The 19763-nt window shown below is 31.5% G+C and overlaps 1 protein-coding gene across 1 annotated transcript in view; it reads left to right on the top strand.

The window, feature by feature from the left end:
• LOC143255033 (voltage-dependent T-type calcium channel subunit alpha-1G-like) overlaps positions 1-19763 on the top strand; it is a 226544-nt gene that overhangs the window by 161310 nt on the left and 45471 nt on the right. Inside the window, 8 exon segments of the mRNA XM_076510047.1 lie at positions 554-705; positions 3783-3968; positions 12274-12430; positions 14493-14595; positions 14598-14647; positions 17035-17185; positions 18313-18548; positions 18834-19004. Coding sequence (XP_076366162.1) covers positions 554-705; positions 3783-3968; positions 12274-12430; positions 14493-14595; positions 14598-14647; positions 17035-17185; positions 18313-18548; positions 18834-19004 — 1206 coding nt within the window.

The following is a 19763-nucleotide window of genomic DNA, read 5'->3' as shown; positions in this document are numbered from 1 at the left end:
GTCTCTTATTGTTCCAAAGGCACAGTTGCTTATAAAAGCAATTCTTTAGCATTATGCATGGTCAAACTTTATAGTTGGACTTCTAGAATCATCTTCATAGTTGAAAATCAAAGAAACTAAAAAACAGTTTAATAAATGTCACAGTGTATTATAAGGAGCTACATAAATTTGTTTCAATTTACAGAAATGTTTGAATGATACGTAAGTAAGTGTAAGCACATTTTTCAGTGGAATCTGAGAGAGAGAGAGAATTAGAAAGTTTAGTAAATCAGTGCATAATCTAGAGATAAATATTTTATAAATCTATTTTAAATATCAAAATAGTAATGGACCCTCAGAAAATCTGTCTGTGTATTCTTATGATGTTTCACCAAATTAATATTTTTGTGCAATTCATGAATAATTAATTAAGATCGTAGAATACAGATATGTTTGAGCTTTTGTGTGTTGTTGTTCATGGTCTGATGTGCTTTAAAAATTAGTACAGTGAAAAATTATATGTATTAATGAATCTAATTTATCACTTCTTATTTTGATTTTGTTTTTTTTTCAGCCAGAAGAACTAACATTAGCAGTGGAAGTGTGTAATTTGATTCTTACTGGCATCTTTGGCTTTGAAATGTTGTTTAAAGTCCTAGCTGAAGGCTTTTTTGGTTACATTAGTAATGGCTTCAATGTTTTTGATGGTGTAATTGTGATTCTGAGGTAAGCACGTTTATATACAAATAACTGAATATAGTGTGAAATATCATACTTTGTAAGTACAATTGTACAATATTGTAGGGCACTGATAAATAATGGCTCAATAAGAAATGATTTAAAAGTTAATTTCTTCTGATATTAACTTCTGATCAGAGTAAGCTACAAGGACAACAAGGGACCTGTTGGTCTATCTAACCTCTGTCTCATCTGCTAAACTTTAAATAGAAATAAAACACTAAAAACTAGCATTTATTAATCAAATATTTAAGTCATTCCCTTAAAGCCTTAAGTGACTGCACATCTGAAGGCAACCCATTTCATATTTCAACCACCCTGTTGGAAAAATAAATTTGTCTTAGATGAAGATGGTACTTATCCTGGCAAGATTTGTATTTCTGTACCTTAGTCCTGTCACTTTCGCCATTAAATATGAAAAACAACATAATGCATCAGCACTGTCAATTAGATTCAAGATTAAATGTAACTTTATGTTTGTAGCCTAACTAGTGACCTCTACAATGAATGTATAAATTGTTTAGACTTGTAGTTAGTAATTCTTTAGTTACAACCCAACCTATCCAAACATCACAAACTGAAAAAGCTTAAAGTTACATTAAGCCATTGGACTTACCCCATATTAGAAAAGTAATATTGACCATAATATTCAATTTACTGAGGTAACTATGTGGCAAACTGCTGTATAACAGAAAATCAGATTAGCTACAAAAGTTATCTGTACTCAGGATATGTCTACAAAGTGATTATGTCTGTCTGATTCAAATTGTGACCAGATGTTTTTCACGTGAAAGGTTAAAGGTATTTTTCCCCATTGTATAGTTTGCATATTCTCTGGAAATAGAAACTTCAAAATGTATATCTGTGGTTATTTTTTTTTTCGGTATCTCTTTATGATGCATCTGATATTTATAACCTTCTACAGAAAATTTTGCTCGGTGAGTAATATTGTATAAAATATATAGTTGACAACCCTGCAATCAAATAAATAATTCCATATTAAATGAAATTCAATAAAAGGTTGTATTTTGCACACACTGACTGCTGCCCATATCATAGGGCTAATGTAACCTATCAAACATCACAAACTGAAAAAGCTTAAAGTTACATTAAGCCATTGGACTTACCCCATATTAGAAAAGTAATATTGACCATAATATTCAATTTACTGAGGTAACTATGTGGCAAACTGCTGTATAACAGAAAATCAGATTAGCTACAAAAGTTATCTGTACTCAGGATATGTCTACAAAGTGATTATGTCTGTCTGATTCAAATTGTGACCAGATGTTTTTCACGTGAAAGGTTAAAGGTATTTTTCCCCATTGTATAGTTTGCATATTCTCTGGAAATAGAAACTTCAAAATGTATATCTGTGGTTATTTTGTTTTCGTATCTCTTTATGATGCATCTGATATTTATAACCTTCTACAGAAATTTTGCTCGGTGAGTAATATTGTATAAAATATATAGTTGACAACCCTGCAATCAAATAAATAATTCCATATTAAATGAAATTCAATAAAAGGTTGTATTTTGCACACACTGACTGCTGCCCATATCATAGGGCTAATGTAACCTATCCAAACATCACAAACTGAAAAAGCTTAAAGTTACATTAAGCCATTGGACTTACCCCATATTAGAAAAGTAATATTGACCATAATATTCAATTTACTGAGGTAACTATGTGGCAAACTGCTGTATAACAGAAAATCAGATTAGCTACAAAAGTTATCTGTACTCAGGATATGTCTACAAAGTGATTATGTCTGTCTGATTCAAATTGTGACCAGATGTTTTTCATGTGAAAGGTTAAAGGTATTTTTCCCCATTGTATAGTTTGCATATTCTCTGGAAATAGAAACTTCAAAATGTATATCTGTGGTTATTTTTGTTTTCGGTATCTCTTTATGATGCATCTGATATTTATAACCTTCTACAGAAATTTTGCTAGGTGAGTAATATTGTATAAAATATATAGTTGACAACCCTGCAATCAAATAAATAATTCCATATTAAATGAAATTCAATAAAAGGTTGTATTTTGCACACACTGACTGCTGCCCATATCATAGGGCTAATGTAACATTTTATATTTTTAATACTTTTATAAAGAACATTAAATATAAGAGATTCAAAAATGAAAAAAAAAAAAAAAAAGATTGAAAGTTTCCAGTTAATTCTAGGGCAAGTTATTTCAAAAAGAAATATTTCAATGGGCTTTCCTTTTAAATTATGCATGTTGAATCTAAAAATGACTACTTACGTATTTTAGAATTATAGTGAAATATTATGTATTTTGACTTTTTCTTTCATATTTGCCTTTAATTTATTAAGTAGTTTCTTTGTACTCGTATCAATTTTTTTTCAGAATTTCATAGCTGTCTATGAAAGAAAGCATATACAAGTCTTTCTAGTGTTGGGTTGATAGCATAAATTTTATCTTTCTGAATTTTTCTTGCTGTATAAAAATATAATTTTAATCTTATTTAAAAAAAGTCACTTAAGTTGTTTTTCTTTCTCACATTTCTCTTAATTTTCCCATTACAAATTTCAAACCACAATTAATTTTAGATAATATATTAACAACTTTAGGCCTATTTTAGGTAGCCTGATAAGCTACACTTAGTCATTTTAGGAAAATATTTCACTGTTATGAAAATTCATGTAAAAGATTAAAAGGTTAGCAATAACATATTTAGCATAACTGTATTAAAAATAGTAGATATCAAGTCAGTGAACTTGGCATATGTTAATAATCCAGTGGTCATACTGACCTTGTAAAATGGTCAGAATTTAATATTTAAGAGTTGGCTGTTAAAATACTTTTTTATCATTTCAAAATTATTATTGTTGAATTATGAACTGATTGAAGAGACTCAAGTAGCATCCAAGTAAGTAATGAATAAAAAACTGAATTATGTACTGGTTGCCTTACACATTTGTTGTGAGAGTTAATGTATTACAGCTGTAAGGAAACATGTTAAACATCAGTTTTTTTTCATGTAATTGAATCCATCATAGTCATTTATTTATCAGTAGGTTATCGTATTTATTTACAGTATCGTAGAGGTTTGGCAGAGTAGTGGCAGTGGACTATCAGTTTTAAGAACCTTCCGGCTTCTCAGGATATTAAAGTTGGTTCGCTTCATGCCAGCACCCCGAAGACAACTTGTGATCATGCTGCGGACCCTGGATAATGTTGCAGTTTTCTTTGCTCTCCTAATTTTATTTATATTTATTTTCAGGTTAGTTTGACTATTTTTACACTGGATGTCAATACATTTAGTGAAACCTCAAAAACTTGGTACTTGATCTGAAGAAATTCAAATCTTTTTGGAACAGTAGAAACATTTTAATATTGTCAATTCAATTGGCAAATGTATAAAAGATTTAATTTCCTTTTTCTTATGAAAGGGCATAGGTAAATGAATCGGTATTATTGATGGTATTATGTGTTTGAGGTAAAAATGTAATTTGTTCTTTACAACTGCATTGACTTGAATTACGTTATGTGAATATAACATTCTTAGTTGACATAGAAGAAAATATAGTTAAATATGCAATTAAACTACTTTTAATTCTTAGTTCAATATACTTTTATGAATGATAATGCCTATTATTTACACATAGGCATTTGATTTTGAATTAATTTTGGATTATTAAATTTATCCAATTATTTATTTACAACTAGGACTACCTGTAATGAAGTTAAAAGTAATTAAAAAAACCAAAAAAAAGAACAATCTAAACTCCTGCATTATAAATGTTCAATCCATCTAACATTCATGCTTGTCTATAAAATAACATGAAACACATCATTCTCACATTAACACTTGGCTCATGTGGTAATTGCATGCATGAATTACTTAAACAAATACACATGTCAGTGTACTATGGAAAACTATAAATATATAGTGTTCAATAGAAAGCGTCTAAATTCAACTAGTGTTGCACTTTCACAGTTTAAATATCCCTTGTGTGGACTCCAGGCCATCATCATGGCACGACATCACCTCAATTTGCGGTCGATTTAGGGTATACAAAGCGCAACAAGCTATTTCAGCTGAAACCTGTTCAAGTTATTTGGCTTTCTAGTTTCAATAAGAATTGGAGAGAGGAACTTGTCTTGAATAGGCTTCCTAATGGCCACTGTTTTTTTTTTCATCATTTGCTTTTAAAGGGATTGATTTGTAGCCTTTGTGATATTCAAGTCATAATTGCTAATTTTATTTTTAAGCTATCTCTAGGATTGCCAGCAGTAGCACCATTATAGACATATTTTGTTTTATGATTTACCTTTTATTTTGGACAGTGTCATTGTATGCAGTAGCATTCTTCAGGTTGCTCAAATTTTTAGTTTTTATGGGCTGTTGACCTTTTGAGTTGTATTTAATCTTTTAACCTTTTTCATAACTAAACAACAAATATGGTTCTTATTTATGTATTTGTATTTTCTACTTCTTGTACACATCTTACATTCCTTTTTTTCATTTCTGTGATACTCTAATGCTTGGCATAGATGGCACTAGTGCTTTACACCAAATACTCTAATGCTTGGCATAAATGGCACTAGTGCTTTGTGTCATGAAACACCTGAATAAATAGCCAATCAATGGAAACATCTTTCTAATTCATGTATGAATCTATATAAAATAACAATAAGATTGTAAACCAGTTTGGAAGATGACTATGTATATGAGGGAATAATTATGGATACTTTCACAAAGGAAAAGCTGTTACAAAGTACCTGTAAGTTGGTCAAACTCTTTCTCCGTTCATAAGACTAGCATTAGCAAGGAAGTCAGAATTTTTATATGTTAGATAATACTTAAACTATATATACGAAAAATCTATGAAAAACATTTGATTACAATCATTGAAAGCACCTTAATGTATACATATGATTTGTAATCAATTTTATACAGTGTAATACTGACATTAAAATCATTTACAGATCAACAAGTACATACAATAGAAACAAACTACTTATGCATGTACACGTAAGTAAACTACAGTCATAATGTATGTGTTTAATATCTTTGCTTTCATAATTTTAAGCCCGGCATGGTAAGGTGGTTAAGGCACTTGACTCATAATCTGAAGGCCATGGGTTTGAATCCCCATTACACTAAACATGCTTGCTCTTTCAGCCATGGAGGCATTATAATGTGATGGTCAATACCATTATTCATTGGTAAAAGAGTAGCCCAAGAGTTGGCAGTGGGTGGTGATGACAAGCTGCCTTCCCTCTAGTCTTACATTGCTAAATTAGGGATGGCTAGCACCCTCACGTAGCTTTGCACAAAATTCAAAAACAAACAAAACATAATTTTAATCTCCTATTTTCTACAATTGTTGTGTATTTGCTACATCCTTCTTATTTTAGCTATTTCTTCTATTTTTACAGAATTGCATGCTAACTTGGATAAGTAGTTTCAGTGTAGGGCTGCTGTCCTTTTTTTTCAGTCTGGCTGACTGTTCAGTTATTGACATCTTTTTCTGTTGTGTACATGTACATGTCAAGTTGTAACAAACAGTTTTTTTTTTCCTCTTTTGTTTTATAAATTAAGTAAGAGTTAATAATTAAACTGTAGGTGTATACAAGATATTTTGCATTCATCTAAAGAGTGTGGTGTATTTTGTAATACGATGTCATTTTTAGGCAGGAGGAGTGATCGAGAAGATGCATGTTTTCCAGTTATTTTGGTTTTTGCCATCTTTGTATTTTGTTTGAGAGTTTGAGTTTAGTAATGAATTGAAGCCTGTTTGTGATATTCAATGTCCTATGTTGCAGCTGTTCTACAAGAAAAAAAAAGTTAAAAGGTCATAGCAGTTGGTGATTTAATCTTTGTTTCTTCTTGTCCATTTTAAATAGCTCGCAGTGAAGCAACCAAAGCTCAGTAATGTTTGTACCTCGTACTGTTTATTGCAAATAAAGTGTTGATATTTAATTAATGTTTTACAAATGTATTTCAAGATATCTGATGTTATCCTAAAATGCTTTGGTACATGCATCATTCTTTTACATGAAATTATCAGTTAATATTAGATTATTCATAGAAATTTTCATTCAAGCCTGGGTCAGTAAACCAAAGAAATAGTTAGGCCTTTTATAATGATGATGTATATATAATATTTATAAATTTTTAACTGTTTTTTAATTTTACATTTAGTAACCTAATTACATGAGGTATATGAATAATATTATGATATTATGTTTAATTTATTATTAATATATGGTAATCTAACGTTTTAATGGTTATATTACAGATTTATTTCCTTTTCAGTAAAAGTAATATAAAAAATTTGTAACACACACTGTGCTGATGAGTCAAAACTACAGTTCACAGAGAAAGCTATGACCAATTAAAGAATACATTAAGGCTTTATGTAACATATTCTCTTTTCAATTGTATCTTTGGCTAGAAAGAATAAAAATCTATAACATAAATAATCATTAAACAGTTGGTGTGCAATAGAATATGGAATAATGAATTAGGTCCAATATCATAACAATTCATGTACCAAAGTTAATTTAGGTTATTGTATGGTGTATTGAAAAGGATTAAAATCCCCATAAATATAATAGAGTTTGTTATACTTGTTTAAAGTTATCTTATCAAGGACACTTCATTAATTTGTTGTTTTTTTTTCATTCACTGAAAGACTGCATTGACAGAAAAAGAAACATGAAAGTTTTCTGTTAAATGAACTTTAATACTATCATGTTAATTTAATATAATATTTAGGAACAACAAGGGACAAATTGATTCATCTCAGCTTTCTTTTAAACTCACTTAACTTTACTGCTTCTACATTATCTGAAGGCAACCAATTCCAGAGACCAACCACCCTATGAGGAAAATACAGCTATCTTAACTGAAGATGACTCCTACCTTGTCAAAATTTATATTTGTGTCTGCTAGTCCTACTATTCTTGCATTTAAGTATGAAAAGAAAAATGATGTACCAACACTTTCAATTTTCTTTACAATCTTAAACACCTCAATAAGGTATTCTTTAACTCTTTCTCTTTTTTCAAGAGAAGACAATTTAAGAGATTTCAGCCTCTCCTCTTTTGATAATTCCTCCATCTGAGGCACCATTCTGTTAGGTTGTTCAGAAATAAATGTTGGAAGTCTCGTGATGACATTTAGAAGCTGAATATTGAGTAACTTATTGTTGGTTGGTTGGTCGGTTTAATCCAACATTTGTCGCTTACAAAGTATCTTAATTGTCTGCTGTTTCCACTCTACTCAGATTAAGTTTTGCAACCCCCAAGGCAGCATGGACAAGAAGGACTTTCATCTGATTTTTCTCTACAACTTCAAACTTGGACGAAAAGCCACTGAAACTACACAGAATATCAACCATGCATTTAGCCAAGCATCTATTACTGAACATACAATTCAGCATTGGTTCTAAAGGTTTTGACATGGAGATCAATGTCTTACAATCAGAACACAAAGGTCATGGAAGGTTAGATGAAAACACATTAAAGGAAGCAGTTGAGACATGCTCTCGCACAACAGTACGGAACTGGCAGAAAAGCTAGACACAAGCAAATCAAGCATTGCCAACCACCTGAGTACAATTGGAAATACAAAAAGTTGGATAAGTGAGTTCCACATGAGCTGAATGAAGATCAACAAAATCAGCTTTATGAGACCTGTCAAGGAAGATGCTCCAAAAATTGAACAAATTGGGAATCAAGGTTCTGCTTCATCAACCTTATTCCCCAGACCTTTCACCTATTGATTTTCATTTTTCAAGTACTTTGAGAGCTTTTTGTACAATCAATAAATGTTTCAAAACCAGGCAGCTGCAGAAGAAGCTTTCAGGGAGCTCGTTGACCATAGAAACTCTAATTTCTACAGCAGGGGCATAAACAGCATTGATACACATTGGCAAAAGTGTGTTGAAGCAAATGGTGCTTACTTTGATTATAGCATGTTTTACAACACTGGTTTATACTTTTGCAATTTTTGCAAAAATTGCAAAAATGACATTTATTTCTGGACAACTTAATAGTAACCTTCTTCTGAACTCTTTCCAATAATTCAGTGCCCTTTCTAATATAAGGGCCCCCAAGTGGCATGGCTGTATGTATGTGGACTTGCAACACTATAAATTGGGTTTTGATGCCCATGGTGAGAAGAGCAGAGAGAGCCCTTTGTGTAGTTTTGTGATTTACTACAAACACACAAATCTTAAGGTAAGGAGCCCAAGACTTAATACAGTACTCCAAATGTGGCCTAACCTGTGGCTTATACAATAGAATTATAACCACTTTAGACTTGTATTCAGTATTTCAGTGGATACAATCTAAACTCCTATTTGCCTTATCACGAGCTACAGCACACTACTTGAATGGTTTAAGAGACTAATTAACCATCACACCAAGATTTCTTTCATAACACTGTTAAGGCTAATGCCATCCAAATTATAATTTAAATTATGATAACACACATGCATTATTTTGCATTTATCATAATTAAAACTCATTTGCCATTTATTTGCCTGACTCCCTAAATTATCTAACTTCTTTAGTAAATCAGCAGCATCCTCATCAGAGGTAGCAACACCACATACAGTAGTATCATCAGCACATTGAAGTAATTTACAGTAGTATCGTCAGCACATTGAAGTAATTTACAGTAGTATCATCAGCACATTGAAGTAATTTATTGCTTATTCCATCATCTATCTCACTGATGTAAATATAAACAAAAAAGCAAAGATCCTAAGACTGAGCTCTGAGGTGTTTCACTTGTAACATTAATCCAGTTTAACTGAAATCCATTTATAACAACCCTTTGCTTTCTTTCATCCAATTACTGTGCTATCCACTTTGCTAACATATCTTCCACATTTAAAGGTATCTTTTTACAACCCCAGTTTGCTAACATATCCTCCACATTTAAAGGTATCTTTTCATAAGCCTTTTATGTGGCACTTTCTCAAAGGCTTTCAAAAAATCCAGATACACCAAACCTACACACTTACCTTCATCTGCATAAGCAGTAACCTTCTCAAAGAATGTCAAAAAATTTGTAAGGCTAGTGGAATGTTTAATAATTACATTCTAGAGAGTCTGCTTTTTTCCTTCTCATCAATAAAAATTAAAATACATTCATTCTGTGTTATTGTGTTATAATATTAATCAATAACAATGATTAATGATAAAGAAAAGTGGTGTATAAGGTATGTAGTTAGTTTTAGGCCTAAAAACATACATTTACATATAGAATTTCCTCTGGCTGTACATTTTATTACAGTGTTACTGATCTTTCTTATATGCTAAGATAAACAAAAGAATACAGTAGTTAGGCTTCTTGTCTCTTTTTGTAACCTAAGATGAATAAAATTGCAGTGTAATGAAAGAAAAACTGTAACAAGTTAATTTATGATGATGTTTAATTTTTAAACGTGAAAACTGTTGTGATATCAAACAATATTAGGGAAATGTGTGTATATACGTGTGTGTATGTGTGTGTTTGTGTATCATATTATGTTAGAAGATTACAAAGATTTATGTACATATAGAAACTTGCAGTTAATATTAGATCATATATTTTGCTATACATTGTTATGTATGTTATGCAATAAGGTGTAATTGTTTGTGCTTAAACACAAAAATCAAGTGATACATGTAATTCATTTGCTGTCACTTGATTAACTAAAAGAGAGATTCAGTTGTAATTTTTAAGGTACCAAAAATCATGAAACCTGAACATTTTTTATGATCCAGATATTATACTCTCAGTACTTTTGATACCTATACCTGAAAAGGCACATTTGTACATCATTGGAGGGTAGGAAAAAACAAAACAAACAGTATTTCTGTACCATCTTTACATTAGCACCGTGTCTGTCTTTTTCTGGTACCTTTGTTTCTATTTCCTTCTTTAGAATCAACAATTAATAACTTACAGTAGCTGGTAAAAATATCTTAATCAGCCTCTAAACAAATGGTAACTCTTTAGAAGAGCTCATAGGACTAAAACCTCCCTCAAGATACAATTTTTATAGTGGTAATCATAATAATCATGTACTAATTACTAAAATGTCTTGGAAAGCTGCAGAATTTATATACATAAGTGTGTTCACTTTAGAACAAAAAAATTAAGTGTAGGTTTTTAACCAGTGCTTATTCTGTGCTGTATTTGTTTTTACCATTCAGTTTAAGTAATATTTACCCGTAAAACAGAGTAGAGATAAAATAACACATAACTTACAAATGAAACAAACATTGGTATTGTTTGATGTGTAAACAATAATGCATGTATTAAACATATCTTTTATACTAATATACATTCCTAAGCTTGAGTCGTGCAGAGCTGATATAAAATGTGTCATGTATGTGTGTAGTTAGAATCACCAACTAATAACTTACAGGAGCTTGTAGAAATATCTTAATCAGTCTGAACAAATGGTAACTGTTTAGAAGAGCTCAAAGGATTAAAAACCTACCATTTCCAGCTGTTTGTATTTAGGAATGGAATTATCACTTAAATATTCATGTACTGTGACATTCTAAGTTGAATTGTAATATTATTTCCCTCAAAATATGTTCAAAGTGTGAATGCACAAATTTCATATATGTAGTTACTGTACTTACCATATTCACTGCTATTTGAAACTTTCCTAGAACTTAGAAAGGATGAAAAATATTAAAGTGAGTGTATAATGATAGTAGGTTTCTGCTTTCTGTCTTGTACTGAATGGTTGCAACTATATATAATATTAACAATATAGGCTTGGATGATTCCTGTCTCACAAGAACTTTTACTTATGAGGTATTCTGAATAAAGTTGACCTTATTAGTTGGCTTGGCTTTACTCTTGTGTTAGCTTGTCTAGTATTTCACTACCAAATTCCATTCAGTATTCTAGGTATGAACCTTTTTGGGTGTAAATTTTGTGAAAAAGATGAAGATGGCATGGTGCAGTGTGATCGGAAGAACTTTGATTCCCTTCTTTGGGCTATAGTGACAGTGTTTCAGGTATACAAGTTTCTCATTTCTTGAAATGTACATGTACTAAAAATTTGATGTGCTTGTAGTAGTAGTAGTAGGACAGTCATAAGGGGAAGCAGCCCTACACACGGTCTATAGGTTGTTGTTTTCAATGCAGGGAATGGTAGTCTGTAGGTTTGTTTTCTATCTTGCTTGATTATCACCCCTTTTGAAATAATGGTCTATTTTTTACAGGATGTCACTGTAGTGTGCTTTTTACGCAGTAGTCAGAAAGTAACACAGAATTTTTTCAAAGAAGAGCTATTAGAGAATGAATACTTGTATAGTTTGTTGTAGACATATTCAAAAATTAGTCACCGACAAATAAAGCATTTTAAATTTGTTTTTACTTCCAGTTCATTAATAGAGCTTAAGTCTCTTTCTTTCAGAAAGTAGTGTAACTGCATGAAGTAAAGTCTGTGTTTAATACTCTTAATTTAGAGTATGTGTATGTTTTCCTTTATATGTTAGTGGTGTTCATCTAAAGCAAATGTAGCATTTAGTTCGTTCGATTTTGGGTACTTTGTTTCCAGCTGTTTGGGCATGCATTTGTTTGGTGGTAAGTTCTGCCACCGAGCTGATGGTGGGGGGCCTTGCTCGTGTGTGGAGCTGCTTAACCCCAATATCACCTGTGTGTGTCATCGTAATCACTTCAACAACTTTTTATGGGCCACTGTTACAGCTTTTCAGGTAAGCAGTGTTACGTTTGTTTTCATAAATTGTGTTAAAAATGTACAGAAAATATGAGAGAGATGTAGGTATTTTGTGTTGTTACTTGTGTGTGTGTTTGTTTTTTAAATAAAGTTTCTTTAGAGTTATTTATTTTATTTAATGCTACACCTAAATCATGTACAAATGAAGAGTAAATGCAGCTTATTTTGCTCTTTTACCTTGGTCAAGAAAATTCACTCCAATTGTTTCATTGTACCTAACTTTGAAGTAGACACCTAACGACACAAGGGTTATCCCTTGACAGACCCCTATCCATTTTAAAGTAAAGTTGTCACCATTATTGTCCCCTTGTTCCACTGAAACTGGATTTGAGAATCAACTACTTTTATTCCTTCTAGGCATGGGGTAGATTTAAATTTTAAACTAAACAGATCATTTTCAAAATGTTTTTGAGTGTAGTTGATCATTTTTAGGAATTATTTTTGATGAGAATGTATATATAACTTATTTAATTTTTCTTGGAACTAAATGTTTTTTTAATATTATGTAGAACTGAGTCATTTTTTATCACTAGCATAAAATAAGATAAACTAATTTTCTCCCTCATTAGGAAATACAGGGCCTGGCATGGCTCTCAACTCGCAATCTGAGTGCTGGACGTTTGAATCCCCATCACACCAAATGTGCTCATCCTTTTAGCCATGAGGGCATTATAATGTTCTGATTAATCCCACTATTTATTGGTAAAAGAGTAGCCCAAGAGCTCATTGTGGGTGGTGATGACGTGTTGGCTTCCCTCTAATCTGACACTGCTAAATTGGGGATAGCTAGTGCAGATAGCCATTCATATAGCTTTGTACAAAATTCAAAAAACAAACAACTGTCCAAAAATGTGATTACAACAGAAGTCTACAACACATTCCTAGCAAAAGTTTGACGAAAATAACACATATGTCTTTATTCTTTTAAACTCAACAAGTTTGTAACCTGTAGATCCTGTTTCAGCAATAATTTTAAAACAAGTACCATTTCGAAGCCTGAAGTGACATATTAAAACTTGATAAATAAGCATTATCATTTTGAAAATACTGATACACCATCTTTCCAGCACACACAGAATGGTAGGTGATAGTTAAATAAATTAATATTTGTGACCAGGTTAAAGAAAGCATTTGCAATGGGTTTGGAATCCAAGTAGTCACATTGATAAACTAGGAGTTTGAGGTCCAAATGAGCCCACTGATGGCCAGAGGGGGAGGCTGTAATTTAAGTAGATCCAATGAAGAACTGAGCTGGGGGAAGTAATTCGTTTGATATAAATTTCGTGCAAAGCTACACGAGGGCTATCTGCACTAGCCGACACTAATTTAGCAGTGTAAGACTAGAAGGAAGGCAGTTAGTCATCACCACCCACTGCCAACTCTTGGGCTACTCTTTTACTAAGGAATAGTGGGATTAATTGCTACATTATAATGTCCCCATGGCTGAAAGAGCAAAAATGTTTGATATGAAGGAGATTCGAATCTGCAACCCTTGGACTACAAGTTGAGTGCCTTAACTGCCTGGACATGCCAAGTTGGGGGGGACTAATAAAATGAAAGTTGTTTGTAGTTTAAATCCCAAATATTTAATAAAATTGTTTTTTTTAAATGAAAAGTGTAACATTTTGTAAATGAGTATAAAATTCAGTCATGAATAAGACAAATATAGAAGTTTTATTTGTAAGCTGATCTTTGAATACATTTTAAAGCAAGAATTAATTTCCATAATCTGCTTTCTTCACTTAATTAAGTACATTACCTTAGATTGCTAGTTTCTAGTTTAAAAACAGTTACAAGTACATATACTATGTTTAATCTTTTGAAGTACAATACAATTTGTATGCAAATGAGTGAAATATAAATAGAAATATGTTTTAATGATTATTTTATTTTAAATACATTTTTAAAAAATACCTTACATCTGTGTTGTACAAGTAATTAGTCAGATACAATACTTCAACGTTTTTGTTTTTAATTTAATATCAGATCAAACTGCAGAACATGATTTCATTTGCTTCATAAAAAATGTAAACTTTCAGATTCTTACTCAAGAAGACTGGAATGTTGTCCTTTTTAATGGCATGGAAAAAACTTCCCATTGGGCTGCCCTGTATTTTGTGGCTTTGATGACATTTGGAAACTATGTCTCTTCAACCTTCTTGTAGCAATTTTGGTTGAAGGATTTTCTACTGAGGTAAGTTCCTAATCACTTTATTTTTGCAAGCTGTACTTGTAAATATGGGAGTAAGGTTGCATTTTAGATAAAAACTCTTAATTATGTTTTCTGATAATAGACTGCTTGAGAAAGTAGCAGCATACCTCCATTACAAGTTCATTAACTGAAGACATTTGTAAGACTTTGAGTAGAAAAAAGTGTGGGATATGGTTGTGAGTTTTGACCAGAATATTTTTATATTAGTTTATTGTGTAGCAATTACTTAGTCTTTCAAGTAATCTTATGGCCTGACATGGCCAGGTGGATAAGGTACTCAACTTGTTATCATAGGGTTGCGGGTTTGAATCTCCATCATTCCAAACATGCTTGCTCTTTCAGCCATGGGGGTATTATAATGTGATGGTCAATCCCACTATTCATTAGTGAAAGAGTAGTCCAGAGTTGGCAGTGGGTGGTGGTAACTAGCTGCCTTCCCTCTGGTCTTACACTGCTAAATTAGGGATGGCTAGAGTAGATAGCCCTCGTGTAGCTTTCTATGAAATTCAAAACAAACCAATCAAGTAATCCCTCAATAAGTCAGATAAAAGGTGAGATAAAAAAATCCATAAAAAAACTAATAAAGAACATTTCTTTATGAAAGTTATTTCCTTTCAACTTTTTGAGCAGGTGTTCGGCATGTTTTTTGGGACAACCTTGTAAAGTGACTATAGGAAATTCATAAGCTCGTGTTGAGTTACATACCACAGTAATTTTTTTTCCACAGAGTTTATACTTGCTCAGACCTCTTTGTCTCTCATATCCTACTGGTTTGTGGGCATACACACTTCAAAGATAGTACAGGCTTGTACAAGCTACTATGAGTTGGGGGTTTATCTCTCGTGACTATGTATAATGGGTATGATCATTGTTGTAAGTAACTTAGGGATTGTGAGATACCACACTAGGACTGTAGTGTAATTTAACAGTGTGGTGTTATCATTACACTTGTTTTGTTTTTAATCTTGTGTGTAAGTACTTCTAACTGGTAATAAATAAGATCCAACATACTTTTATCCATAAATAAGTAACTTGTTCATTTGTGCATGGTTTATTTTGTGCTTTTTTTCTATGTCAGTTTTATTATCTGCATAACATCTCTGTACTTTTATTAGACATTGATGTGCTTGAACATCACAGTTCTGTAGCAGTACATTACATATGTTGTTTTATTGTGTCATGTTTATGGTTACCACTGTTTAGAAGTTCACCTGAAAGGGAAGGGGGGGTAACCTACTATCTAAATCTTCCACTGGAAGCAGTAAGTGAGGGGATCTTGTATCATATGCAATATGATTGTGATAATGGAGTGATGAGATCTTGTATCATATGCAATATGATTGTGATAATGGAGTGATGAGATCTTGTATCATATGCAATATGATTGTGATAATGGAAGTTTCAGCTTTTTAACTGATTTATTATCTAAGTAATGTTACTTTTATGAGAAACAAAATTCATTATGGGCTGGTGTGTATCTTTTTGTACATAGGTGTGTTATTCAGTTTTCCTTTATAGAGATTATTCTAATACATTTTTGGTTAGAAGCAGTTCAATTAATTTTGCCAACACATCACAAATTCTATTTCTGCTTCCACTATATGTAAAGCTCATGTAATTCTGCAGTTTAATGTACTGATTTATTCAAAGGTCATATGGGATTTGTAAGTACAATGTAGTGCATCCTGGTAAACAGACTGAAGAAAAGTACATGTATTTTAGTAATGATTTTAAGTGTGATGTTACTTTAAAAACAGTGTTTATTTATATAATGTTTTGTAGATTTTTATGAGATAGTTTTAAATTTTGAAGTTGTGTATTTAGTGTCCATTGTCTCACTAATTTTTGTATGATGATATACGGCCAAATTTGATTTATTTTAAATAACATTCATATCTACAGTAATTTCCAAAAGGAATAACGTACATACAAATCCCTGTCACACCAAGCATACTCAGCCTTTTGGCCATAGGGGTGTTATAATGTGATGGTCAATCCCACTATTTGTTGGTAAAAGAATAGTCCAAGAGTTGGCAGCGAGTGGTGATGACTATCTACTTTCTCTCTAGTCTTACACTGCGAAATTAGGGATGGCCAGTGCAGATAGCTCTCATGTAGCTTTGAATGAAGTTCAAACCAAACCATACTTTTATCAAATTTTTTAATGTGTCTTACAAACATAAAGATTTAAGTTTAAACATTGCATATCACAAGCAGTGTGAGTGTGTACGTGTTTGTAGCTTTGGATATGTATGCTTTAGTTTTGAAATCATTAACTTTGTCCAAATAGACCAGTGACATCTGACCACTAGAGTGAGTAGATATAAAGTAAGTTTTGTGGTAAAAATAATTTTTTTTTTGGTTTTTAGGATGATAAAAAAAAAAGTTGTGAAAAACTTTCCAATGCCAGTGAAATAGATTACAATGAAGATGACAAATCAGAGCATGACAGTTCAGAGTCAGGTGGTAAAGTGGAGAGTTCCGTTCATGACATTTACCCGAAGGATAACATTGAAAAAGGTAACATTGTTTTAATGTTTATTTACTTGTGCTTGGAATTATTTAGTTAATAGATTACACTTTTAGAAGATATCTTGACTTCACAAGATTTATATGAATGTGATGTGATTTATTAGACACATTATCTTCATGATGTAATTAAATTTATATGAATGTGGTGTGAGGTACTTGACACACTACCTTCTTTGACTTCAGTAAGTTGATATTTATATGATACGAGTTATTTTCACCTTCTTTGACTTAGTAAGCTGATATTTATATGATGTGAGTTACTTTCACATTCTTTGACTTCAGTAAGTTGATATTTATATGATGTGAGTTACTTTCGCATTCTTTGACTTAGTAAGTTGATATTTATATGATGTGAGTTACTTTCACATTCTTTGACTTAGTAAGCTGATATTTATATGATGTGAGTTACTTTCACATTCTTTGACTTCAGTAAGTTGATATTTATATGATGTGAGTTACTTTCACATTCTTTGACTTCAGTAAGTTGATATTTACATGATGTGAGTTACTTTCACATTCTTTGACTTCAGTAAGTTGATATTTATATGGTATGAGTTACTTTCACATTCTTTGATTTCAATAAATCCCAATTGAGGTGTTCAAGAATTTTAAAGGAAGTGATAGTTTTGATGAGCCATCTTTTTCCCTATTAACTGTGAAGACCAGGGGACACAAAGTATAAATTTTGGTAGAGTAAGAATCATATTCAGCTGTACTTTTCTAACAGGATATTTGGCCTTTGGAATAGGCTGCCTTCAGATATTGTAAATGCACTTGTTAGACCAAGATGAAACCAAGTTCCTTATTCTTAATATATATAGGTTTAAGTGTCTGGTGCAGTTTACTAGACATATTGATAAACTTAAACAGTTTGTTTGGTTGTGATATCAATAAGTGAGCCTTTTGATTTAATTTTCAATCATTTTAATATTCTAATTTCAACATTCTAATATATTCTAATATTCTAAGATTAATGTTGGTTGTTTTTAGTTAGTGTTTTTTTGATGAACACATGCACCATGCAAATCTAAATGTAATTTTTCTGCATCTTGTGTAGACTTTTTACTTGGTCTACAGGATATTAATATTACTTACATTGATTTGTTGTTATGCAGAGACAAGAATGTTGTCTAATCTACCAGTACTTGATGTCCCAAAATCTGACAAGTTTGATCCTACACCTGGTGAACTGTTATGCTTTCCACCAATCATCACTCATACAGCAGCGACACCACAAGGATCACCAAATACTACTTTGGAACCATTAGTGCGGGATTTTAATAATAAATATTCTCATTTTACAGCTCTTAACATAAGCAGTTCCTCAATTGACTCAATTGATAAGTCTCCAGTGAGTATTTGTTTCTCCAGTTACAGATATAGGTTCACATATATAATGCAATTCAAATATTTAAATTATTTATAAATTTCCTTCCTCATGTTTAAAATCCTAAGACTGTCTCGTATTCTCTTTTATTTGTATGCACATTGCATATTTCTTATCCATCCTGTAACCCTAATAATCAAACTATTTATAATCTATCTTCTTCATATTTAGAGACCACAGAAATATCTTATAGCTGTTTGGTAATTTTAATGTTTAAATTGTTCACGAATTATCTTATTCAATTTTCAGACTCCAAGTTTGTCTTGCCTTCCTAGTAACTACAGTAAAAACAGTATGACTTTGGCTGTGCCATCTGGTGAAGTTAACAGACTTTTTGCAGGCTCTGACCAAAAGGGTCTTAATTCTCCTGTTCTTCCACTTCGTCGTAATAGCCTGTCCCCCTCTGTTCTCAGTAGAAATGTAAGGGTTAATACTTGGAATTTTTTTCTTGAGAATTTTGTAAATAATTAGCACATGTAGATGCTATACGTTCATTGATAATACTAGAAGTGGGAAGAAATTTTGTTTAAATGCTGGAGCTTTATTTAGTTTTTCCCAACAAAGAAGACAACATACATAACAAAAAGAGTTTGTTATTACTGTGATCGTAAAGTCTGTATAGGCTTAGGAATTTTTGTATTATATATATATATATAAATATATGTATTCAAAAACATTGTTTTAAACGTAAAAATATATAATAAAAAACTCATTCATTATAATTTTTTCATTAATTAACTTTTTCAAGACTATCTGAAGTTTCATAAGTTTTCTTTTGTCTTTAAATGAACTTAAATATTTTAAACCATAAATTAGGTACTTACAAGTATACTATCAGGTGTTTTATGAAGCTGAATAACAAATATTTACATTTGGTAATATTTCTCTCAGTTTGCCTTCATCATTAAAGCAAACAGCACTTAAGTTTGTATTAAAACTTTGAGTTACAGCCAAACGTTGTTAATTTAGTATAAAGTCCATTATTAAATGTGTTCCTAACATTCCTTCTATATACACGTGGTTCTAAGTGAATGCTTTTTGGGTGTATGTTTTAGGACCTCCTAATATATTTTGGGGAATGTTGTAATATTTTGAAACAAGACTTAAAACTCAAGCACTTTTGAATAGTTGACTATTCTTCTTCAGGAGAATAAAGGTTATATTTAATGAGTGAAATTA

Source organism: Tachypleus tridentatus, chromosome 7 (genome assembly GCF_004210375.1).
Source record: "Tachypleus tridentatus isolate NWPU-2018 chromosome 7, ASM421037v1, whole genome shotgun sequence".
Classification (NCBI taxonomy): Eukaryota; Metazoa; Arthropoda; class Merostomata; order Xiphosura; family Limulidae; genus Tachypleus; species Tachypleus tridentatus.
The sequence above is the reverse complement of the archived record's forward strand: the minus strand, read 5'-3'. Positions and strand labels throughout refer to the sequence as shown.